General features: G+C 50.0%; 1 protein-coding gene across 1 annotated transcript in view; it reads right to left on the bottom strand.

Moving 5' to 3' along the window:
- The window catches only part of KCNJ6 (potassium inwardly rectifying channel subfamily J member 6), a gene marked incomplete at both ends in the record, with an annotated part of 103,108 nt that extends 80,782 nt beyond the window's left edge, over nucleotides 1–22,326 (bottom strand). The window contains one exon of the mRNA XM_079763064.1: nucleotides 22,302–22,326. Coding sequence (XP_079619190.1) covers nucleotides 22,302–22,326 — 25 coding nt within the window. The remainder of the gene's footprint in view (nucleotides 1–22,301) is intronic.
- Between the last annotated feature and the right edge of the window lie 1,613 nt (nucleotides 22,327–23,939).

Here is a 23,939-nt window from a genome sequence, read left to right on the forward strand (position 1 = left end):
CGGACTATAGTTTTTAAAAAAACTATGAACAAATTCCTATGCACACTGCACATATCTTATTTTGAAGTAAAAAAAACAAACGGCAAAAACACCCGCATGTGGCCCGCGGGCCATAGTTTGAGGACGCCTGCTCTGGAAGGTAGAAAAGGCAAGAAAGTGGGTTCTTCCCTGAGCCCCCACAAGGAACTCAGCCAGGCCAACCCATCTTAGAGTTCTAACCACAGGAGCTGTAAGAGAGTAAATCTTTACCAGCTTTGCGTTGCTGCTGTCACACGTTACCACAAACCTAGTGGCCTAAAACCGCACACAGGCAGGTGTTCTGTAGCCCTCCCTCTGGAAAAGGATGTTCTAGGTCAGCAGTCGCCAACCTTTCGGACCTCACGGACCACCAGTGGTCCACGGACCAGCGGTTGGCGACCGCCGTTCTAGGCAATCACGTGGAGGCTCCTGTGAGCACAGCGCAGGAGAGACTCAGGAGCAAGTGCTCAGGGAGGGGAGGGGGGTTTGCGACAGTTTCAGAACCAACTTGACACTGCTGGCATAATCTGCACGCGGACACCAGAACCTTCCACCCGGAGGCCAGCGGGAGCCTGTGTCCCAAGCACCCTCACTCCATCACCCCAGACTCGTGTGACCCAGGGGTCTCCGCAGGCTTCCCATTCCATCAGACTCGGCAAAAACGTTGCAAATCTTTGAAGGTGGCGAGTTGGAAGACGTAGGCGATTTTCTCGGTCCACAGCATAGGGACCCAGGAAAGCTTCCAGCCTTTGCCAGTTACACTGAAACTTATCGTTTTCTCCCCGGGACCAGTCGGAAGAGCAGGCAGGTGATGGGGAGCAAAAGGGAAACCAGCCCGTCCTTCGGCCGCAGTGGCCACGAGCGCCGAGCGGGCCGCGAAGCTTCCCTCCCGCTTTAGGGCTCTCCTCCGGGGCAGCTCCGGCTGACCCTCTGTGACCTCAGGTCCACACCTCCCATGACACAGCACCGGAATGATCTCGAATGTGCTTCCTGGAACAAGACGGACTCCACCACAGCAGTAAGTCTGTGGGCGCCGGGGCCCATGTGAGCAATCGTTTCACGGGTTGTAGTCTGTCTGCCTGGGTCAGACGGACAGCTTGTGCCGTAACTCCTGCCTCGGTGGGCTCGCGTCCCTTCCTAGGACAGCGCTGCCCGGGAGCGCATCGTGGGACTTGGCTTTTCGAGGTGAGTTTGCAGCGGGGGCACCACTGGGCGCTGACTGCTCCCTCAGGTGGCGGAGGAGCGCACCCCACCCCTGTGACTTCTGAGCTTCCTCCTGCCAGACGACAGACCAGAGGCAGAGAGACAAGAAACTGGTCCCCGTTGGCTTCAGATGACAAAGAACAGATGACCCCCTACTTCCCACCCAAAGAAATGACAACATTCTACCCGCGTCTGCTTCTCTCGCCGCACCTGTGCGGGCTGGCCTGTCGGTGAGCTGTCACCTCCATCTGACGCCTGACCCCCTGGCGGCCAGGGGCACGCAGCAGGCGGGTGAGGCCTCAGGGAGGGAGTGGGCACCCTTCTGGGGACAACGCTGGCGAATGCGCCTCACGGCTCCTGCTCCCCACTTCTTTCCACACCTCCCTCTTCGGTTTTAGTTCTGGGCTCCCGATCTGGGTGAACAAGAATGCTCTGCAGCCGGCGGACAAGGGGGCGGGAATCGGGACAGTCGTTTCTCCACAGAAGGTGCCGGATTTGCCCAGAAGCACATGGAAAGCTGCGCCACGTCGCCAGGCGCTGGGGAAACGCACAGCAGAGCCGCAGTGAGTACCGCTGCACACCCGCCGGGTGCCTGCCGTCCACTAGACGGACGATGGCGGTGTCGCTGAGGATGCGGGGACATCTTCATCGTTTGTAAAATGGGCAGCTGCTTTGGAAAACATTTGAGCAGCTCCTCAAAAAGTTAAACGTCGAGTTACCATGTGACCCAGCAAGTCCACTCCCTGAGGCCTCACCAAGTACTTATCCAAGAGAATTGAAAACATGGGTTCTCACAAAAAGTACCATATGTGACAGAAGCATTGTTCATAATAGCCCCAGAGAATCAAATGCCCATCAGTTGGTGAGAATATAAGTGCAGTGGTATATGCACACGATGGACTATTACCCAGCGATAAAGAGGAATGAACATGGACGAACCTTGAAAACATTATGCCAAGTAAAAGGAGCTGGACATAAAAGGCCATGCATCATGCCATTCAGTTTATTTTTTAAAAAAATTTAAATGTATTTTTATTGATTTTAAAGAGGAAGGGAGAGGGGGAAAGAGATAGAAATATCAATGATGAGAGAGAATCACTGATCGGCTGCCTCCTGAATGCCCCACACTGGGAATTGAGCCCACAACCCAGGCATGTGCCCTGACCGGGAATGGAACCGTGACCTCCTGGTTCATAGGTTGACCCTCAGCCACTGAGCCACACCGGCTGGGCTCCTGCAATTAGTTTATAGGCATCACCTGTCACAGGAGCTCTACAGAGACAGAAGGTGGCCTGTGACTGTGGGGGGAGGGCCATGTGGACTGATTGACACACCGTTTCTCTGTGGGGTGAGGGGATGTCCCAGATCAGCAAGGGTGATGGTCCCACTGCTTTGTGAATATATTAAAACCCACTCAATAGTATGCATTAGAAGTGTGAATTTTAGGGCATCTGAATTGTATTTCAATAAAAAATTGTATGAGCAGACAGCCACCCCTGAGGAGGGTTCAAGGGGGTCCTATCCTCCTGCTTGAGTTTTGAGAATTGTGTTATTTTGAGAAAGGTGATGATGATGGCAAAAGGAAAGGCATGCTTTGCCAACTTCAGGGGCCACCTCCCTCCCCTGCTGGCTTCAGCGCCCAAGTGTCACCCAGAGAGCAGGAGCCAGGTGCTCTGCCCTCCGCCGAATCCGACCCCTGCTGTCGGAGCCTCTGACCAGGAGACCCCCACCCCCCGGGGCCTCTGTTATGCTGCGTCCCCCTCTGTAGTAGCTTACATTGCGTCCCCCAAAAGACATATTCAAGCCCTACTCCCCAGTATCTGTGACCCTACTAGAAAACAGGGTCTTCGCAGAGGGTGCGGGTGGGGGTAATGCAGTCACGGTGCCCCGAGGAGGGGTTCACTTGGAAGACACGCACAGAGGGAAGACGACGTGAGACTCCCGGAGAGGATCACCGCCCTGCAGGCAGGCACGGGGCACTTGGCTACACGACAAAGCGCCAGGGAGTCACAGCCACCACCGCTGGACAGGCCAGGAGGAGCCCGCCCAGCAGGGGACACCTGGCATTGAACCTCTGGCCTCCAGAACCGTGAGGACTAACGTTCCACGCGGTAAGCCACCCAGTCTGTGCTAAGTCACACGATTCCCCTCAGCGCGGCACCCGGCACGCGAGACCCAAGCACGTTTGCTGAGCGAATCAATCCTCTGCTTCCAGCGAAAGGCTGGTGGGCAGCTGAAAGGCCGGGCCCCGGTTTCACAGGTAAGGGGTCCAGAGAGAGGAGAAGGGGTTCACCCCAAGGAGGGAGCACAGCGGGGACCTGGGGTTCCATTAGGGTCTTTCAACCTCTAGTGAGAGAAAGAAGATGGGAAGAGAACTGAGCCTAATCAAGAGCCTGAGTCAGGCATGCATTGTTCTCGCCACAGCCCGGGGTGACCAGTGTTCGCACCCACACTTCTGAAAATTAGGCAACGGACGTGGACACAGAGGGTAGAACACATGTCCCAGGTCACTTAGTAGAAGGCAGGGTTCTGCCCTGGGTCTTCTGATTTCAAGGTCTTACTCCCCTCTTATCAAGGAGGTCTGTTTATTAATCAGACAGTTTTCCAACTCCAGGGGCCTTTCAAGTTGCTTTGACAAATGATCAGGATCTACTCACCTTATAAACTCAAGTTTTCAATGAAAAATTCAATATCCTCATTTTCTAATCACTGACTATAACAATTTTGATCTAAATTCACAAATGTAAAAAGCTTCTCTGATCAGTAGAACAAAAGTACTATTTTAATGTATGCAACATATTCTTGCCCTTTTTTAGGGTAATAAATTGCCAAGATGAATGTGATGTCCAATTAATAAAACATGGATAACTAAGCTTTAAATGTAACTAGGGAGTTTTTGCATTCAATTTTTGCAAGTGAGGTAGCTGGCCAACATTTCTTAAAGGCATATAAAATATTTGTAGGTTACACTGTTTTATGATTTGGGGGTAGTAAATAGAAATAATTTTAATCCTATATAATAAAAGTCTAATATGCTAAGTGTCCAGTTGTCCGGTCGGCCATTCAACCAATCAAAGTGTAATATGCTAATGATATGCTAAGACAACTCAACCGCTCACTATGATGTGCACTGACCAGTAGGGGGCAGATGCTCTGACTAAGTGAGATGGGCCAGACATGCCCTGGAGCCCTCCTTCGGTCTCTCCCTGCTGGTCAAACTCCTGGCCCCCATTGTGCACCAGTGAGGTCCCTTGGCCTAGTCTGAGCCCTCTCGCAATCCAGGACCCCTTGGGGAATGTGAGAGAGCCGGTTTCAGCCCGATCCTGCAGGCCAGGTTGAGGAACCCCACTGGTGCACGAATTCATGCACCAGTGGCCTCTAGTAGGATATAAAAGATGTTTTCTTTTGCAGCACACTTTCTTTAACAACATTTGGTAACAACTTAGAAAGATTGTTTTCCCATTTCTGTCTCCATTTTCCCAGGAAATCTTTGTGAGAATGGGCTTCTTTTGCACTTGCTAATCTATCCGTGCATTTGGGGACAGCCTTTAACTTCTAATGACCTACACTTCCCCGGATGCCAGGAGCCTTGAGTGCAGTTAAATTAATGTTTTACAATCTTTGGAAAAATTACTTTCATTAGAGGAACTGCTAGTGTTGTTGGGGCTTAGAGAAAAATGAACAGAAACCTACATGCCATAATTAAATTAAACCACTAAAAGGCATGCAGCCATCTCGCCCTGGAAGGAGGCGCTCAAGCCCCCAAGTCACAAATATGTGACCCTGAAGGTCAAGAATTGTGGGGGATTCAGTGGTTTACCCAGCATGCTTTGGTTCTGCAGGTCCAGAGCCCCTGTGGGGAACTGGATGCCTTGGCCCCCTTTTTCTGGCTGAGAAGCAGATGGGGCAGCCCTGGTTCGCTGGCTTGATGTCTCTCCAGAGCCTCGAGGCCTCAGGCTAGAGGAACCACACCTGCCTGTGCAGCAGCCTGCATCCCCGGGCAGTGGTGAGTGGGAACTAGCCAGGCGCGAAGGGCCACAGCAGAGGCCGTGTCCTGGGAGGCTGGCGGCCTGTTAGGGAGATTGGTGACTCTCCCTTCTGCCAAAATCTTTCTCTGTAGAGTTCTAAGTGGTCACACATTTGCTATGTAATAAGATTAGTGTGAAATGCATGGATTCTCTTATGAATTAAATAATAAACGGCAACGAGGTAGTGAGATGTCCTCAGAATACATTTTAATGGAGCGTCTCCTGGAATCCTCGGAGCTCAGCTACTGCAGGGCATGGGAGCCTTATGTGGAGAGCGTTGCTATAACTCTGGGTGTGACCTCAGCTGGGCTGATGATTTCGGTCAGGTTATCAGGTTAGCTTAGCCAGGTTATTCTGAACATGGAGCGAAAGGGTCACAGTCTGCCTTAAGCGGAGATCATGAGCAAGAATAACAACTCCAAGATGGACTGTTGATACTTGAACGCAATCTTAGTAAGCTTTCCCAGTGCTCTGTCCCAGAAATACACAAATCACTCATTTTAGGAGATTATGCCTGGCCTTGGGTGCACTTTTAAATAGACAGCAGCTAATCCCTAAACAACGCAGTGACTTATCCTTGTGTTAAAAATCAGATTGAATAAGGTCACCCTACTCCATGCCCTAGAGATCCAAGATGTCAGAACAGGAAGATGAGCTTTCAAGGGATAAGATCTCTGCACGCACTTGTTGACTGATGTTGAAGGTGAGAGCATGCAGATGGAGAGGGCACATGACCCCTGCGATAGGAAAGCCAGGTACACAGGTACCAGGCTCTGTGTGACTTAGAGCCCATGGGGAGTGGGCCTAAGCCATCAGTCAGACATCCCCTGAGGGCTCCTGGACTGCGAGAGGGCACAGGCTGGGCTGAAGGACTCCCCCGCCCCCCGCCCCCCGAGTGCACAAATTTCATGCACTGGGCCTCTAGTATATAATAATACAAGAACACTATTTTGTGTATTCACCACTGTAAACCTACTTTCGTATAATTCCTACTCTCTTTGTGCGTGATGCCTATGCAGGTGAGGTTGGGCGCATATGCACCCACGCAAATGCAAACAATTTTTCCCTCTTAGGATCAGACTACACACCATACATTTCACTCAACTGTTTCAGGTGCAGATATTTCCACACACTGTGTTCATTAATATATCTCACCCTTAGAAAGGTGTCATGCAATGCCATCGAATAACTATATCACAAATCATCTTTTTTTTTAAAGTATATTTTTATTGATTTCAGAGTGGAAGGGAGAGGGAGAGAAAAAAAATCCATGTTGAGAGAGAATCATTGATTGACCGCCTCCTGCATGCCCCACATTAGGGACTGAGCCCCCAACTTGGGCATATGCCCCTCCTGGGAATCAAACCATGACCTCCTGGTTCATAGGTCAACGCTCAACCATTGAGCCATGCCAGCCGGGCACAAATCATCTTTCAATGATACAGATTTGGTCTGTTTCCATTTTTCATTATCACAAGCAACTTTGAGATGAGCAACCCCATGTCTACTTCTCTGTGCACTTGTCCAATTGTAGCTTCAGGATAAAGTGTCGGCAGGAGACAGCGAGACAGGTGTGAGCCACGTTGCCATGCTGCCTCCGAGTCGAGATCATCCACCTGTCAAGGAGCAGGCAGTGACAAGCACCTGTTCTCCCCATTTCCACCCACCTGGCAGCGCCTCACTTCAGAATCTTGGCCCCTATGGTAACAGAGGAGGTCATAGTGGTGATTTCACTTGCCTCTGTTTTATTACTTTTCATACTGATCTTCTTCTCACAGGTCTATTGACCCTCGCTCATTTGTGGTTCCTCTTTTGTGAATGATCTCTTTGTATCTTTGGACAATTTTTCTGTTGTTGTTGGTGGTGGGGGGGTTGCCTTGTTTCTACTCATTTGCAGGAGCTTGTCCTGTGTTTTACACATTTGTGTTTGCTTTGTTTTCTAACCAGTGAAATGTGCTTTGAAACTGGCATAACAACAAAGCATTGAACTGAAGTGATCTTCGGGGGGGCCCCAGCTTGCAGATGCCGCGAGAGCATCCTCCCAACCTCAGGCTCTCAGGGAGCGGCTTCGTGGTTAACGCGCAGCAGCCTCTGGGGAGGGCTGAGAGGCAATTACGCAACGAAACCCAGGGGAGACGGGAAACTGGCCAAGAGACAACACTGCTGAAACGCTTTGCAAATAGAAAGAGGTCCCCGAAGGATACGCTGCAGCACTGCCAACTCCGCGAGGCGATGAAGTGGCCGGGCCATTGACGTGGCCCAGGGGGAGAGGCGGGGGCCGCTCACACACGGGGACAGCTGAGCCACTGAGGGGACACGGCCCGTGGAATTGGAAAGAATGTGGAATCCGCTTCTGAATTATGAATAAAAATGCTTTGGCCGTACAGAACTTGCTGATGAAATCCGAGCAGGGCTGGTGACTGGCAGCAGAGGGATCCCCGTGGCCTGGCACCCCCTTTGGCTGACCTGGGGAGTCCCTGCCCTGGGCGCCCCTGGGAGCTGGGGGTGGTGAGCAAGCAGGCCCCACTGATCTCCGTGGGTCCGGCTAAGCCATTCAACCTGGCACCAGAGCTGAGAGTTCAGCGGAGGGGCCTCTGACTCGGCCACTAAAGAAACGGAGGTGACAGTCCCTCGAGGCTGGCTGGCTCTAAGCGATGGAACCACGGAACTTGCCTTCGCCAGCCCCACAAGCCGTAGGGAGCAGCGGGCCGGGCTGAGAGGCCAGAGCAGGGCTCTGGCGAGTCGGTCCTCCAGGGGAGGTCGTGGGAAGCAGGCGCTCCAGGGAAAGGTCTGGTCCAATCGGCTTTGCCCAGCACAGGGGCAGAGCAGCCCCAGGTTGGCCAACACAACCGCTGAGCATCCATTCTGCTCCCCATCAGGTTGAGCCTGGTGGATGGGGAGGGAGTGACGACAGGGCTTAGGTGGGCCTGGGTGAAGGTGGGCGTCTGGTGGAGCACACAGAACCCCTGGCTATGTCGGGCACTCCTCTGAAGGGCACTCAGAGCCCAGACTGGGGAGCAGCGGTCTTTGTTTGCTTTTGACATCCTTTCAGGTCCTCCATCCTGGCTGCTCGGGAGCCTGTGGCGTGAGTTCAAATCCCAGTCCCCTCACTTCTAGCTGCGCGGCTTTGGGCAAGTTATTTTACCTGTCTGTGCCTCAGTTTCCTTATCTAAAAGTCTGTGACCACCAACGTCATAGAACTGTCAAGATTAAATACACATATATACACACATATAGCAGTTACACCAATTTGTCTAACTGAAACATGTGCATGGGTGTGAGTGTGTATGTGTTTGAGTGTGTGTATGACTGTGTGTGTGTGTGCGTGTGTGTGCATGTGTGTGAGTTTCTCTCCCTTCTGTAGGGCATACCAGCAACGCTGCTAACCGTCTCCATGGAAACCAGCCTCTGGGTCCCTGTGGCTTCTGCAGAGTGGAGCGCATCATCTGCACGGTGGGTGGGGTCTGATAAGCCAACCAAACAGCACCGACCAGCTTAGAGCGCCATGTCCCTTCCTGGGGCCCCCTGACTACCAGTGGCATCCGCATGGTGCCGGATCCCATGTTTGCACCCTGTGGAAGGTTTACTGGGTGCGGGTTTTGTTTGCCAAGCAGCGTTTAGTGGGTTTGCCACTCCCCCTCTTGCCACTAAAAGTCTCTATAGTAACCCGAATAGTACATTTGAAAACAATACATCACACTAGAACGCCCCTCTCCCAACCCAGTTGCTTCTAGGTCTCTTGCGTGCTCAGCATGCGGTTCTCTTGTTCTTTGGTCACCGTGCATCTTTCAATCCACTGAGAAATGGAGGTGATTTTAAGAGGAGTAGTCAGATTTTAATTTATTTTTTTAATTTTTAAAGATTTTTAGAGAGAGAGGCAGGGAGACAGAGAGAGAGAGAGAGAGAGAGAGAGAGAGAGAGAGAGAGAGGGAGAAAGGGAGAGAGAGAGAGAGAAACATTGATGTAAGAGTGAAACAGCAATCGACTGCCTCCTGCACGCCCCCTAGTGGAGATCCAGCCCAAAACCCGGGCATGTGCCCTGACCAGGAATGAACTGGCAACCTTTCAGTGCACAGGATGACGCTCAACCAACTTAGCCACACCGACCAGGGCAATAGTCTGATTTTTTTTAAAAAAAACTCACTCTCTTGCACCTTTTCTCCATTAGTGGATGGGTACCAAGGCTCTCGACAATATACACTAAATCTTTTTGCTTCTTGGACAGGGAGCAAATAGTTATAAATACTTATAGCAAAAGGCATAAACAGTTAGATATTAGACTTAAGTGTGTTTTTTTTAGAAACTTACAAATATTGACAGTGGGACAAAGCAGGTATTTCATGAGCTAAAAACCGTGAGGTCGCAGGTGTTTCCCACAGGGTGATATGTGCCCCTCCGTTTCTATGACAGCACCTTCACTATCATTGTCACTGTCTGGATCTTTGGACAGTTTTCCAATTTATTGGGTCTCACCCACACTGGACCAACTGGACATTCACCTTCAGTGGTTACCGTCTTACTCTTTGTTTATAGTTTCTTTTGTTGTTGTTTAGAGTTTTGGGGCAGCAAATAGGGAAATATGCCAAATCTCTTTCAATCTGATTGACCATTTTGCCTGGAAAGTGCCAGGACAATAAGATGTAGGATCAGATCACTTGAGAACAAATTGTGCTACGCTGGCTGCGATTTCAGAATTGAAATGAGAATGTCATTGCCTCAAAACCTAAGGTTGCTCTCTTCTGTTGCTTCTTAGACTCCTTCACTCCTGATGTCTGAACACCCCATCATTCCTTATTATTATTAGTTAGTGAACATGGCAAGAGATCACTGTTTGAGAGTGTTTGGAAATTGAAACTCCATTTGACAAATCTGAAAGGAAATTATATATTGAAAGAAAAAGAACCATACTCCCTCTCAAACCACACACCACTTATAAAATTAGGTGGTTATTCTTTTTTAGTAAATCTGTCATTCTCCTTCTTAAGATTTGGCCTTTTGTTATATTGTTATGCTGCTGGTTCTGATGTAAGTACAGGCTCCTAAAAGGACACAGGTACGCCTTTCAAAATGCCCCAAATTGGTTCATTTATGTTTGATATTTGGCTGTCAGGAAAGCTAAGGCACCAAGGAGTCATTAATTAAATTCCAAGTAATTTTCCCACCAGAAAAACCTGAAAAGCTTGATGAGAGGAAAAACAGATTGAAAAAACCCGCCTACAGTTCTGATTTCATGTGAAGAGAGGTACTATTTCTCCTGCTTGGAAAAAAAGAAGCAACAAGGATAGCCTTTGGGATATATCAGCTATCATCATTACGAATAAAAGCAAATTGCATAGTTAAGTTCTGAAGGAGGTTTCCCTGTTTTGGTTCCCAAAGTGTCAGAATCTCACCTGGTTCAGGGTGTTACTCATTGCCTGGCGAGGGAGAAATGGAAATGTGTACATAGCATCTGTTTCCACCCTCACAGGTGCGCTGCAGGTCAATGCTGACGGCACCCCCTGGCAATGCTCCAGACCCACAGGGGAAGGGCGCAGTTCTCCACAACCCTGCCCCTACTGCAGACACCAGGGGTCCCCTTGGGGTCCCCAGGCCACCTGCACCGCTGGTCTCTATTTCTGACCATATAAAGTTGGGGTTCCCATGACCCTTTCAGGTTGAATAATTTGCTAGAATGACTCACAGAATTCAAGGAAGTGCTATACTTGTGAGTCGTTTTATTATAAAGATACACATAGGGGAGAGCTGGGAGGGGGCACAGAGCTCGTGCCCTCTGCCTGTGGCTTCAGGGATGTCAGCAGCTCATCCACCGGAAGCTCCACTGAGCTTCATGCCCAGTTTCACTGGGGCTTCTGTATCTGGGATGCTTCATTAAATCACTGGCCACAGGACTGGACTCAATCTCCAGCCCCACCCTCCCCACAGAGGTCAGGCGTGGTAGTTCCGGTGACCAGCTCCCATCCTGAAGCTGCCTGGAGGCCACGTGCGTCACCTCAGAACAGAACACAGACTCTGGTCACTCAGGAGACTCCATGGGGCTTGAAGCTCTGTGTCCGGACCCAGGACAAAGACTGGAGCCAGCCAGGAGGTCCTACTCCATACAGAGTCTCTAGCCTCCACTCTACTCTGCAAAAGGCACACACACCCAATACACGGATGTAGTCTCTATGGTACCACAAGCCCATATAATGACAAGACAAGTCACGCACAGCGTCTGCTCTTACTGCCCCCGTCTCGAGCGCAGGTTGCTCAGTGTGTATCATTGTCAAATGTCTCACGTCCCTCCCAGCTCTGTTGTTAAGTGTCCAGCCTTTCCCTGGCTATGTGTCCTGACTTCTACCAAACGACATCAGCATATAGGACACGTGAGCTCTGCCCGCCCTCCAAGTTGCAGTTCTAATCATTTTTATTCTTTCTCCACCCCTCTCCACCCTGACTTTCATGTAAAATATTGTTCCCTCAACACAGAAATGTGGAGGCTTGTACTTCAAGCTGGCTTCTTGCTTTTCCTTTCTTTCCCCCCATCTTGGGCCAACTAACTAACCAACCAGTAGTTTACTCCTGGTTAACCATCGCCCCTTCCCTTTCCCGTAAGTGTCTTCTCAACAAAGTGAGATTTTTCTCTTAGGAAAGGAGCGATGGTGCCTAGGAAATCAAGGATGTCACAGTCTTTCCGTTCTGAGGACTCCATATTCATGGGAAAGGCTCCGAGCAGCCCAGACTCCGAAGTGAATATGCCAACGTAGAAGGTCATAGATTGATAAAGGGCCAATGGACTTTTCTGGAAGTACTTATGCTTTCTCAAATAGTTTGTTAGAGTAAAGGCTCCTGGTATACAGTGATTTATTGGGTTATAAACTTTTCAGCCTTTCAGGTATGGTTTTGTGACTAAATTTGTTCTGTCCTCAAGACATCATAATGAAAGTAATAATTTTTAAAAATTGAGGTTAAATTCACATAACATAAAAAGTGAACAATGCAGTGGCATTTAATACGTCCCAATATGTTGTTTAACTGCCACCCCTGTCTAGTTCTAAAACATGTTTATCACCCCAAAAGGAAACCTGTACTCATTAAGCAATTCAGAGGGTAATTATTTTTAAGCCAAATCTCTGTTTTCAGTCCTCCACTTTAACAAATATTAGGCCTACTGTGTTAGGGATGCACGCCGAGTACTTTCTTCCTTGCCAGTCAATGGATTGTATCTGGTCATAGGAAGATTCTGCCCAGTGGGGTCTGGTTAGTCAACTAGGAGGGTCTACTCCACACAGAGTCTCTATCCTCCACTTCATTCAGCAAAAGGCAGACACACAGCTAATACACGGGAAATGCTGAATGATGAGCTTTACTGTCACAGGGTTAGAATGTATATGGTCAAACAGTTGCATCACTTGAACACTTTCCTTAGGCAGCTTAAGTTAGGAGCAACCGGAAATGTGGTTTTATATCTGAGTTTTGAGTATGTTATATGGGAACGTGGCTATGCTAAATGCCTTACATGCATATCAAAAAAAGAAAAAAGAAAAAAAGAAAAAAGGAAGTGGAGCCCTTTGCAATGGAGCTGGAGCTGCCATGTCAGAAAGATGGCCTGGCACATCTTATGCCCCAAATTCTGGAGTGTTAGCACAGGGCAAACTCACCTTTGTGCTGGGCCCACGCAACCTTGTGCCCCAAAGAACTGTTTGCAAGGATAACAAGAAAGCAGACATGAGGACCACCAGACTGAAGATTAAAAACATCACTGAGAGTTAGTGTCACTTTCTTACGTCACCTGCAGCGATAGCAATGCCCTCCTTCTGTGGATGTCAATGTCCCTTCTCTTTCCCATAAGCACCCATCGCTTCTGTCTCCTCATCAGAACAGTTTCGGATTCTGCCTGAATCAGTGCCTCCCGCACAGCTATTCTCTGATCTCAAATAACTGCTTGCTGCCTCTCATGTCAAAAAGTCTTAGGTTATCATCCTATATAATAAAAGGGTAATATGCAAATTGATCCTAACATAGGGAACGACCAGTTGCTATGATGCACACTGACCACCAGGGGGCAGATGCTCAATGCAGGAGCTGCCCCCTGGTGGTCAGTGCACTCCCACAGGGGGAGCTCCACTCAGCCACAAGCTGGGCTGACTGCTGCGAGTGGGCCTAAGCCGTCAGTTGGACATCCCCTGAGGGCTCCCGGGCTGCCAGAGGGATGTCTGATTGCCAGCTTAGGCCGGATCCCCAGGGAGCGGGCCTAAGCCGGCAGGTGGACATCCCCCGAGGAGTCCCAGACTGCAAGAGGGCACAGGCAGGGCTGAGGGACCCCCCTGAGTGCACGAACTTTCATGCACTGGGACTCTAGTGATTATAGATTAGCTTTCAATACAGAATATGTTAGCCTTCAATGTACCTATTAGCTTATACCTGCATAGCTATATGAAAATGCAATTATTTACACACATTTATGCACATAAACATACCTGTTAGCGTGTAGGTACCTATGCATGAGCTGTGTGTACATTATTCAAACCCTGCCAGGGAGCTGCTATGCTCAGATGCAGAGACTCAGACAAGAGGGTAAAGTCATTTGCATTCAGGCTCCAGCTGTGGGGCGGCCGGGCGGCATCAGAGGGGCTCTGTGCCTTCACAGATCGCCCCGAGGGGCAGGTAAGGCTGCCCTCACTGCGCCAGGGCTGTTGTGCTAACGGTGCAGAAACCTTCGTGAATGCACTTGTGGGCTGCAGCACTGTTCTCTGAGTCAATATTTAAACTCCGAGACGCCTCCCCCTTGTAACGCCTTTGAGCCTGAAATTTAATATCTTGTGAGGGAGATTACATCAAAGCAGAAAACACAAGAAATGTAGGTCGCGCTGTTTTCCCTGCTGAACGCCCCCCTCCGTGCGCGAAGCCACAGCTCAGGGGAGGCTGGGAGGCGCCTTCCTCCCACCAGATGACACCTACCTCTGCCCGATTTTAACCTCCCCCAGGGCCCCCCTTGCATGCGTCCCCTCCCTGCACTCTGCGAGGCCCGGGAGCCGCTGCCACAGCTCACACACCTGCCTCTGGAAGCGGGAAGGCACAGTGCCCTGTGCCAGGGAAGCCGGGTGATGCTAACGCCCTGGAGGGAGCTGCTCTCCGAGCATGTAACTGAGGCAGAAGGCACTGCACCGGGCAAGGAGCACACTCCTCCCGGGGTTCACAGGGGTGCAGGCCTAGAGCTCGCTGTGCGGGGTGTGGGCGGCCCTCCCGCCTGTGGCTGAGCTCCGGAGCGGGAGCCTCAGAATCCCGTGTTCCCTGCTCTCCCTCCACCATCTGCTCCCTCACATCCCCAGTGTGTTTTCTCAGGCTCAGCGCTTCCCAAACACGCACAGGGACATGCACACGGACATGTTCCCCTGCCCTGGGCTGGCCACATGTGCTTGCCCCATTGGCCATCTGTCTCCTACACTCTGGCCTTTCTCACCGTCACCCCTCTGGGCAGGGAACCCTACTTGCTGCAAGCTGAGGGCGCAGAATAAAGCTTGAGACCCTAAGTGCCGGCCCCCAGCCAGCACCGGGCCTTCCCCAGCCCTGGGGACATGTCCTCTCACCCTCTGTCTTCCTCCATGACACCTGTTGTTCCCAAGGCCTGGAGGGGACCATCCGGACAGGGTGGCAGGTGGTGGAGGGTGGAGCAGGCTCTGGGAGCCAGGCGGCAGCCGTGGGAGGAGGGAGGGGAGGACCGTGAGCCGGGTGGCAGTTGGAGGGAGGCAGGGAAGGCGCATGGAGGAAGTGGGAGGCAAGAGAGTTTTAAATGTGTTTGTTTACTTCTTTGCTTTGGGCCAGAGCAAAGGCAAGTGGCACTGGGCGTGCTTCCCGTCCCTATGGGCCTGGGCCCCCAGCGTGGAGAGCCGGCTCCTTGAGAGGGAGCCGTGGCTCCTCCATAGTCCTGGGTGCCACCTGAGCACCCATTGGCAGGGCAGAGGGCCCCAGGAGCATGGGGATGTGTGGGGTTGGAGACAGACAGATGTTGGGGAGCTCATAGCCCCAGTGGTGGTGGGGCAGCCTGATTCAAGGCATTGCCTCTGACCTGCCAAGCTGGGCTGGGATCATGTAACTCATGCACTGAATGTCTGCATTGTGCGTGATTACTTTCTATAAAAGGGGGGAAATGAGGGAGGACCCAGTGCCTATGACCCTGAAGGAGAGAGGGAGACACTTCAGTAAAGTGTCAATGGCACCTGTGCCCTTGAGATTGGGTCCGAGAGGACGTGGCTGACCCACACGTGGGCTTCACAGCACCAGTGGCTCGAAAAGGCAAAGTGAGTGAGAAACATTACTATTGAGCGAGCCAAGGGGCAGGTCCTAAAACCTGCTGTTGTGGAAAGAATGACCCTCGTACTGGCTTCTGGAAGAAACGGGGTCTCCGCCTCCTCTCTCCACCCACTCCCAATCTCCCTATTTCTGCCAGTCCCAAGAACTGCTGGGTAGTTCGAGTTTCCTCTTAAACATCATCACATTGGAAAAATGGCTTCATCTTTCCATTGCATCTTCAGTAAAACAGAAACACCAATGGCTTGGTTGTCTACAAAATCAGGCGGCTGACGGACGCGCTGCGTGGCCTCCAGGGGTGGTTCAGGTGGACGGTTCCTGCACTGAGCTAGTGGAGGCGGAGTGGCAGATGGACAGATATTGGAGATAGAAGCCTGGGGCGGGGCTGCCACCCACTGGCACCTCCCACCATGCTGCAGAGGAAGAGAATTGGTGTCTGCTCAGCCTTCTTTCTCCTGCCTGTCGTTATCTAGAGCAGTGGTCCCCTCCTCCCGACAGAGCACACTTAGTAATGCCTGAAGACCTTTGGTTGTCACAACTGGCATCTAGTGAGCCGAGGTCAAGGCTCCATTAAAAAATCCTGCAACGCAACCACAGAAGTCCACAGGGAAGACTTGCCCAGTTCCCAATGTCAATAGTGCCCGAGCTCAGAAACCCCGACGCAGCCCTTCCTGGTGCCAGGGAGAAGGTGTGGGTGTTAGAAATGAGCTTCTCACCAACCATGTCAGGGGCATTCATCAGGCGGTGAGGGTCCAGGTGATGGCCAAGACCTTAGAAGGAAGGGGAATGAGTCTGAGAAAACAGACCTTGTCTCATTGCCATTTGCTCGAAGACCAGTACTAACCTGTACAAATGCCTGGCACCCGAGGCTGAGATTTACTCACTGTGTTGCCGTTCTGAACATGGTTGTGTGTTTCTACCAGTAAAACCCCTTAAACTGCATGTTGGCTCCCGAGTTGGCCGGGGAGGAGATTGAGTTCTTCGGAGCTGGCCATAGGGTGAGGGACCTCGGCAGTGAGGGAGGGGACAGCAGAGGGGGGGTGACAGAAGCACCCGGAGGGGACATGGAGGGGGAGAAGAGGGGATGTTCGCGTCCATGGAGACGTGGCTCAGGCCATTCAATTGCACGAGGATTACAGTCCGTTTCAGGCCTCTGACCTCAGGGCTGGGATCTCCGATTCCAACCAAACATACTCATACTCTCAACCAGGAGCAAGTGTCCTTGAACCTGAAAGATGTCTTCCAGGAAGAACAGCACATGCCTCTTGGTGGAGAAAGGAACTGCTTTTCAGAGGCGCTCAGCCGGGAGCCCCTGCTGCCCTCTCCTGCTTCGGATCAAAGGGTGCCTGTCTGCCTAACAGTGGGACTGAAAGGATAGATTGTGTGGGGACCAAGGTCAAATAGATCTGAATCCTGGGGCTCCGGCAAGGTGGCCCCTCTCGGCACCCGCTCTGGTGCCTCCCTGCCCTCATCCTGGGCACAGGGTCCCCGGAAGGAACACGCAGAGGAGACTGCATTGGCCAGAGTAGAGAGGACGGAGCCAGTCTGGTGAGTGGTGTGAGTATGAGTGGACGGGTGACGGAGGGATGGGACACCGGGTCATGGGAGAGCGAGAGAACCTGCCTCCAGGCTGGGCTTCCAGAACCCGTTCCGGAAGCACACGGCGGAACTTCCGGGTAAGGGAAGGGCCACTGCTGTAACCAGCGCAATTAGCTCGTTATTCATATCAATAAAGGGAAGAAGCAAAGGGAAGCCGGACGCTGCGGGCATGGTCCCCTGGGAAGCTCACACACACAATGCTGCTCCAAGGGGATTGCTCCTCCCTCCCCCACCCCGTACTGGACTGCTGCGGGGAGAAGGGGGAGGGGGCACATGCGCAGTGAAGTCGGGGTGATGTAGGGAACACTGTTCCCCTGTCAGGCTAGCCTGGGGAACACTGGATTGGCCAGGGGCGGGCCCCATCAGAAGCTGTGAGATCTTGGAGAGTTAAAATCCCCGAGAGCTCCCGCTCTCTGGCTTGCTCTTGCTCTTGCTCTCTCTTGCTCCAGGACCCACACTCGCCTGTGCGCTCACCTGTTCCCTCTCCATAGCCCTGTGGCCTTAAGCAGCCGCATGGCCATGGCCATGAGGACCCCGCAGGCAATGGGCTGCAGCTTGGAGCACACGCTGAGCCGCCAGACGCTGGGCTGGCCTCTGCTCTCATGGGGAGCAGACACTGCGGGCAGGGCCTTCATTCTGGCCCCGCGAGGACACGGCTGGCCTTTGTCCCTGGCAGAGATGGGACCCTCGGAATTTTTCATCATCAATAAAGCTTTCCACGAACCCCCATCCTCCCGCGGAGGCCTCAGGAAAGTCATGCGGCTCAGGCAGCCACCACACTGCAGACACGTGACTGACGCAGACAGGAGTGGAAGTGGGGCTCCAGGAGGGCAGCAGAACACGGGGTCAAGGGGCCCTGCAGCCTGGGGAAGGCATGGCGGCCAAGCCTCCCTCCCTGTCCCACTCACCTGCTGCCATGCACAAGACCAGGTATGTGATTATAACGCACATTGTTAATGCACCCACGTGGTGAGACCTCCTTTGCTGGAGCTGACATGTTCCCAGGAGCTCGGGGTGTGGGGAGATACATCAGCCGGCCATGACCACGCAGCGAATTATTACTGAAGTTTATGTAAGAACCGCCTACCAAGGTTCCCTGCAGACCACGATTCCAGGCTGTTTGCACACCTCTGGACACCTCCGATCGTCACCGCCTGACCTAGCTCTCAGCGCCCGGGACAGACCTGCCCGCTCCATGTCACCGCTGGTGACAGCACGGAGCAGGACTCGTGTCCTTGGCAGGGTCCCCGTCTGCCTGTAGAGGCAGGGCTGGGGTCTCCACGAGATCAGGCCGCCGGCTTCACTGTGGTCAGCGGCTGGGGAAGGAAGTGCTGGTGACGGACCGCACACTCACAGTAATGTCCTCCAATCTGGGGGCTTCGGCTGCACTGTTTGGAGCAAGTGTACATGTGAAAATATCCATTTCCAAGATGCAAACAGGTTAAAAGGTCAAAGGGCAGTGGCCTTTGGAAGGTTGGAAGGCCACAGGGAATGCAAGTGAGTAGCGGCTCACTGAGGACCCGCTGGGCGTCCCAGTCACACCCCTCCCACCTCCTTCCCTTGCCACCCCGCTTCTCTGGGCTCCTATGAGTTGCCTCTTTCCTCCTCCACAGCTCCTCTCTGGGTCCTTTTCACATATATGTTTTTTTCTGTGTGTTTTTGTCATGTGTAATTTTGCTGTCTCTCTCTTTCTCTCTCCACATCTGTTTTTCTTTTTTTCTCTGTGTTTTTTCTTCCAAATCAGGCCCCCTCTTCATGTCAACTATGCAACATAAAAATATTTTGAAGTATTACCCTGTATTTATTGAACTTGATTTCAATGAAACATTTAACAGCTTGTTAATATTTATGTCTCTTGTTTGCCCTTTTATTTTTAAAAATATACTTTTATTGATTTCAGAGAGGGAAGGAGAGGGAGAGAGATATATAGAAACATCAATGATGAGAGAGAATCATTGATTGGCTGCCTCCTGCATGCCCTATCCTGGGGATCGAGCCTGCAACCCAGGCATGTGCCCTGGCCGGGAATCAAACCATGACCTTCTGGTTCATAGGTTGATGCTCAACCACTGAGCCACACCAACTGGGCTTGTTTGCCTTTTTAAAAAATGACTGAAGTTGATTAATGCCACATGAGAGAAAGGAACGTTCCCCGTTACTGTTCTAGAAGACGAATAGGTCACCCACCCCATTCCCGGCCTTGCCCAGCCATCCACAGCAGTCCATCCCTATGGTGATGGAAGACTCAGGCTATCCCCCCAGTTCTAGTTAAACATGGAGATGTTCTAGGAACCAGATGGCTTCTGCTCTGCAGTTGAACAAGCAAAGTGTTTCCTGGCTCGAGAAGGCCATTCTGTGCACCATGTCCTGGGCATTTGTGGTTCTGTTTATGTCCCTTTCCTCTGGTGGCCTTGGGTTTTACATTCCCATCAAATTTAGTGTGTAGCAATTGTATGTTAATCCTTTGATTGGTCTACTGGCAGGTTTTCCCTACATAACTATGTATTTATTTCCTATGTTGAATAAATGTGGAGCTGTATATAACATTATTCATGAGTTTAACTTTGATGAAATATTTATCAGTACTGACTGCCTGATGAACTCTTATAGCGAGAGCCTAAAAGAGTTAGAGCATGTCTTATGGATTTTATAATGTTCTCTATCTTTGTAAGGATCGGTGAACTGGAATGTTGAGTAGAATTCCAAGGTCTGTTCTCAAATTTTGAATTTCCTTGTGTATTGAACACATCTGTGTGATTTTTCTTTTTCTTTTTTTGTTTGTTTGTTAATCCTCACCTGAGAATATGTTTTCATTGATTTTTAGAGATCCTGGAAGGGAGGGGGTGAGACAGAGAGAGAAACATCATTGATGTAAGAGAGATACATCAATTGGTTGCCTCCCACACGCACTCAGACCAGTGTTGGTGATCAAGCCTACAACCGAGATGCATACCCTTGACCTAAATCAAACCTAGGACCCTTCAGTCCGCATACAGGCCAACACTCTATCCACTGAGCCAAACCGGCCAGGGCTGTGTGATCTTTTTCATAAAGACAAAGCAACTTAGAAGAACGACTATACCCTTTCATCTACCCAAGGGTTTGGAATTCAGTTTTGACAGAATTCCCTTAAGCCAATGGATTTACAGATCAGTCATTACAGTCATTGCAGAGGCAAACCTGAGACCTAAAACCAACCAACCAGCAGTCCAATGAGGGGCTCTCATTTAAATGCATTTGGATCCAACAGAGATATAAAAATCGATGTACTGTTATTGAAGATCCCAGTAGATCCCTTAGAGTGCCTTCAGTGTTTCACAGTTCAGTTGGGCGGGTTAAAGGTAACATTCACTGAGTTTCTAACAGGAGCCTCATTGTGAACCCAGCATCACAACTCCTGTGCTACACTAGCTGGATCCCCTTACACACTCAAACTCCCTGCACTGACAGTGACGCCAGGCTCCAAGCTAGCCATCTTTCCAGCGTTCAGAGGCTCTGCGGGTCTTTTGTGCTGGTCCTTGGACTTGGAGATTAGAACTGAGTCTGCTAAAGTGCTGACACTGTGAATTAGTTGGTGCTGTCCGCGGTCCCACTCTGTATTTTGACGACACAGGCTCGTCAGCTTTGCAGTGGTACAGGTAACCTCACTACGCATTTCATTCAGGCAGGAGAAGAGCTTTAAGGTCCTTTCCCCTCCAGAGAACCAATCTGGGGATCTTTAAACCTCATGGCAAATCCTTTGCATGTGTTTCCGGTAGAAAGAAGGGTGGAGTAGGGAGGGCAGGTGGTGATCCAGAAGAGAGAGTGGAAGAGAGGTGGTAAACACTGCGGGCAGTTGGTCTTCACCAGACCCTTCCAGTCACTGTGTAAATGGTGGAATTAGTGTGTGTTCAAGACCCATGAAACTGGCCAGGGGTTTTGGGTGAGGAATGAAAGACATGCAGTGTGAAGAACTTTTTAACAGTATCTTTTCTAGGTGCGGGGCGGACCTTTGGGGATAAGGGCTCATTAGCTACAAAAGGACACTTGTGTTTTAATAGTTCCATGAGCTGAGGAGTGGTAGAAGAGGAAGCAGGTGCCCAGTTAAATGTGGCAAGATTAACAGTGACTTCTGCGGGCCAAATTGAATACGGTGTTCATGGCCCTAATGATAATGGAGGAGTGTTTGCAAGCTTCCCTTGAAACTTTAGAGATGAAATCTAGCACCAGGGACAGTGTTTATTTTCAAACAAAAATAGTCTGCACTGTCTGCTTATTTCATAGTCAAATGGTCTTTTTTTTGTTGTTAATCCTCACCCGAGGATATTTTTCCATTGATTTTTAGAGAGAGTGGGAGGGAGAGGGAGAGATAGAAAGAGAGAGACAGACATCCATGTGAGAGAGACACATCTATTGGCTGCTTCCCACACGCATCCTGACTGGGGCCAGGGAACGAGCCTGCAACCAAGGTACATGCCCTTGACTGGAATCAAACCCGTGACCCTTCAGTCCATAGGCGGACACTCTATCCCCGGAGCTAAACTGGTTAGGGCATCACATGGTCTTTAATAGTTAAACTTCAACATATAGAATTGCATTTCTCATGTTGTGGGAGGATTTATTTTAATTAATTCTTTCTTCTTAAAAAAATATGTATTGTATTTATTTAGCTTAAGAGCGTAGAGAATTATAGCACTAATCCACACCAAAGCTAAATCATTCCAAGCTACTTACACTTCAAGCACTCCATTTTTAATAGTTCTGTTTGAAGTTTTGAAACACCACCTGAGAGGTTTAGTGATCATAAACAAACCATCGTTTCTTCTCTTTCTATTCTCCAGCCTACGCAATATCTGCCCATAAAACTTCAGCTGACCTGGTCTAACCCTGCCAAAGGTCAGGTTTAAATAACTCTGGGTCTTGAGCCCCAATGCAGTGCTGCAAATAAAATCCGTTTTGATTCGTACATTCAGTAACCACTTCAGCGCAGAACTTGACCCCACGCAAGATGGGTTTCTGAATAATGCACCGCGTACCATCGACACGAGGCGATGTGTGTCAAACAGACCTTGGCTATCGCAACAGTGAAAGGCCAAGTCAGAGCGTCACAGGGGGATGTGGTTTGTGTGAGCGTTTGCGGTTTCCCATGCAAAACCAGAAATCAAGAATAAATTCCAAGTTACTCACTCATGGATTCTGTCAGCTTGGCCATTGCTGCAGGTGCTTCTTTGTGCTTTTCCTGGAGGGGAGAAGAAAAGACAACCACGTGGGAAACACGTCTAGAATACGCATGAACACAATGGGTCTGTTACAGCTCTCTCTCCCTTCTTTTCCTACGTTAAAATGTGCTCACCAATGATGAAAGGAATGAAAGAAATCCCACACTACAGTTATACGACCAGTTAGCCACAGAGCAGAGATTTGGGGGACATCAAAGAACGTGCCCTGCTGTTGCAAGTGCGGTCTGTCACCGTGATCTTGGATAAATATAATTGGTGACGCACGGCCGGCTTCCGGACCTCCCTGACACTGGAGTTCTGGCATCCATATGCCAGTCCTTTGCTCTCTATTTTCTCCTGTGGAAGCTTTTTGGTATTTTTGGAGCTGGTATTTTTGTAGTCATTTGGTTTCTTTTTTCCCTAAGAGCTAAATAGATTTTATACATTTTTCTTTGTCTTACCTTTTGGACTTCCTGAAATATTTTTTAAAAGTTGTCACTTAAAAAAATATATCTCTATTGATTTCAGAGAGGAAGGGAGAGGGAGAAAGAGATAGAAACATCAATGATGAGAGAGAATCATTGTTTGGCTGCCTCCTGCACCTCCCACAATGGGGATCAAGTCCGCAACCCAGGCATGTGCCCTTGACCGGAATCAAACCCGGGACCCCTCAGTCTGCAGGCTGGTGCTCTATCTACTGAGCCAAGCCGGCTAGGGCAAAAGCTGGCTAGGGCAAAAGCTGGCTAGGGCAAAAGCCGTCACTTTTGATGGGTTTATAACCTTATCTATTTTGGGTTAAAAACATTTTGTTTCAATTGGGATAGAGGTGGCAGCCCACTGAGTGTGAGGGCCAAGGATGCGCGCAGTAATGGAGCCTGCCCCAATGAAGAAGTCACAGAGGCGAGATAAAGGAATCGAGAAAAAAGCAAGCGAGTGCAAAGGGTTAAGAATGATGGTCAACTCTACTAAACAGTTCCCTTCACTGTCTCCATGTGTCTTTCATTTCCTGGGGTTCCTGACATGGATCGTAGCTGAAATATTGGCCACTATTATTTTACTTTTTTGAAGCATTATTCTTTTTCTGATTATGAAACGAATGCATGCCCATTATTTAAAAACACAGAAGATATTGAAAAAATGATAAATTATAGTCATCTCATAATACCACCTGCAGAGGAAACTGCTATTATAATTTGGTGAACACATTTCTGTTTTCATTTCAATACCTGTGAATATGTACAGACAGGGCAACGTGATCCCATTTCTATAAATATAAATATGCATATTCTGCACACAATGTTGTAAGTTGCTCTTTCACTTAATACCCCATCCTCCATCTTTCTATGGCAATGCTGTTAGAATGCATCAGCATTGTTTGAATGACTGCGAAGCATATGTCATGGGTTATCCCACAATTTCCTTAACTAAGTTCCAGTTTATTTGCATATAGTTTTTCACTGTTTTACACCAGGCTGTGATGAAGCATCCTTGAGCTCACATCTTGGTGCACTTGGCCTTCTAGGGGGTAGTAAATCTTAGGGCTAGGTATGGCTTGGCCAAAAGGTATGACTATTAAGAATTTTGACAACTGTCCTCACAAAGTTCA

The sequence above is a fragment of the Cnephaeus nilssonii genome, assembly GCF_951640355.1.
Source record: "Cnephaeus nilssonii genome assembly, chromosome: 3".
NCBI classification, from domain to species: Eukaryota; Metazoa; Chordata; class Mammalia; order Chiroptera; family Vespertilionidae; genus Cnephaeus; species Cnephaeus nilssonii.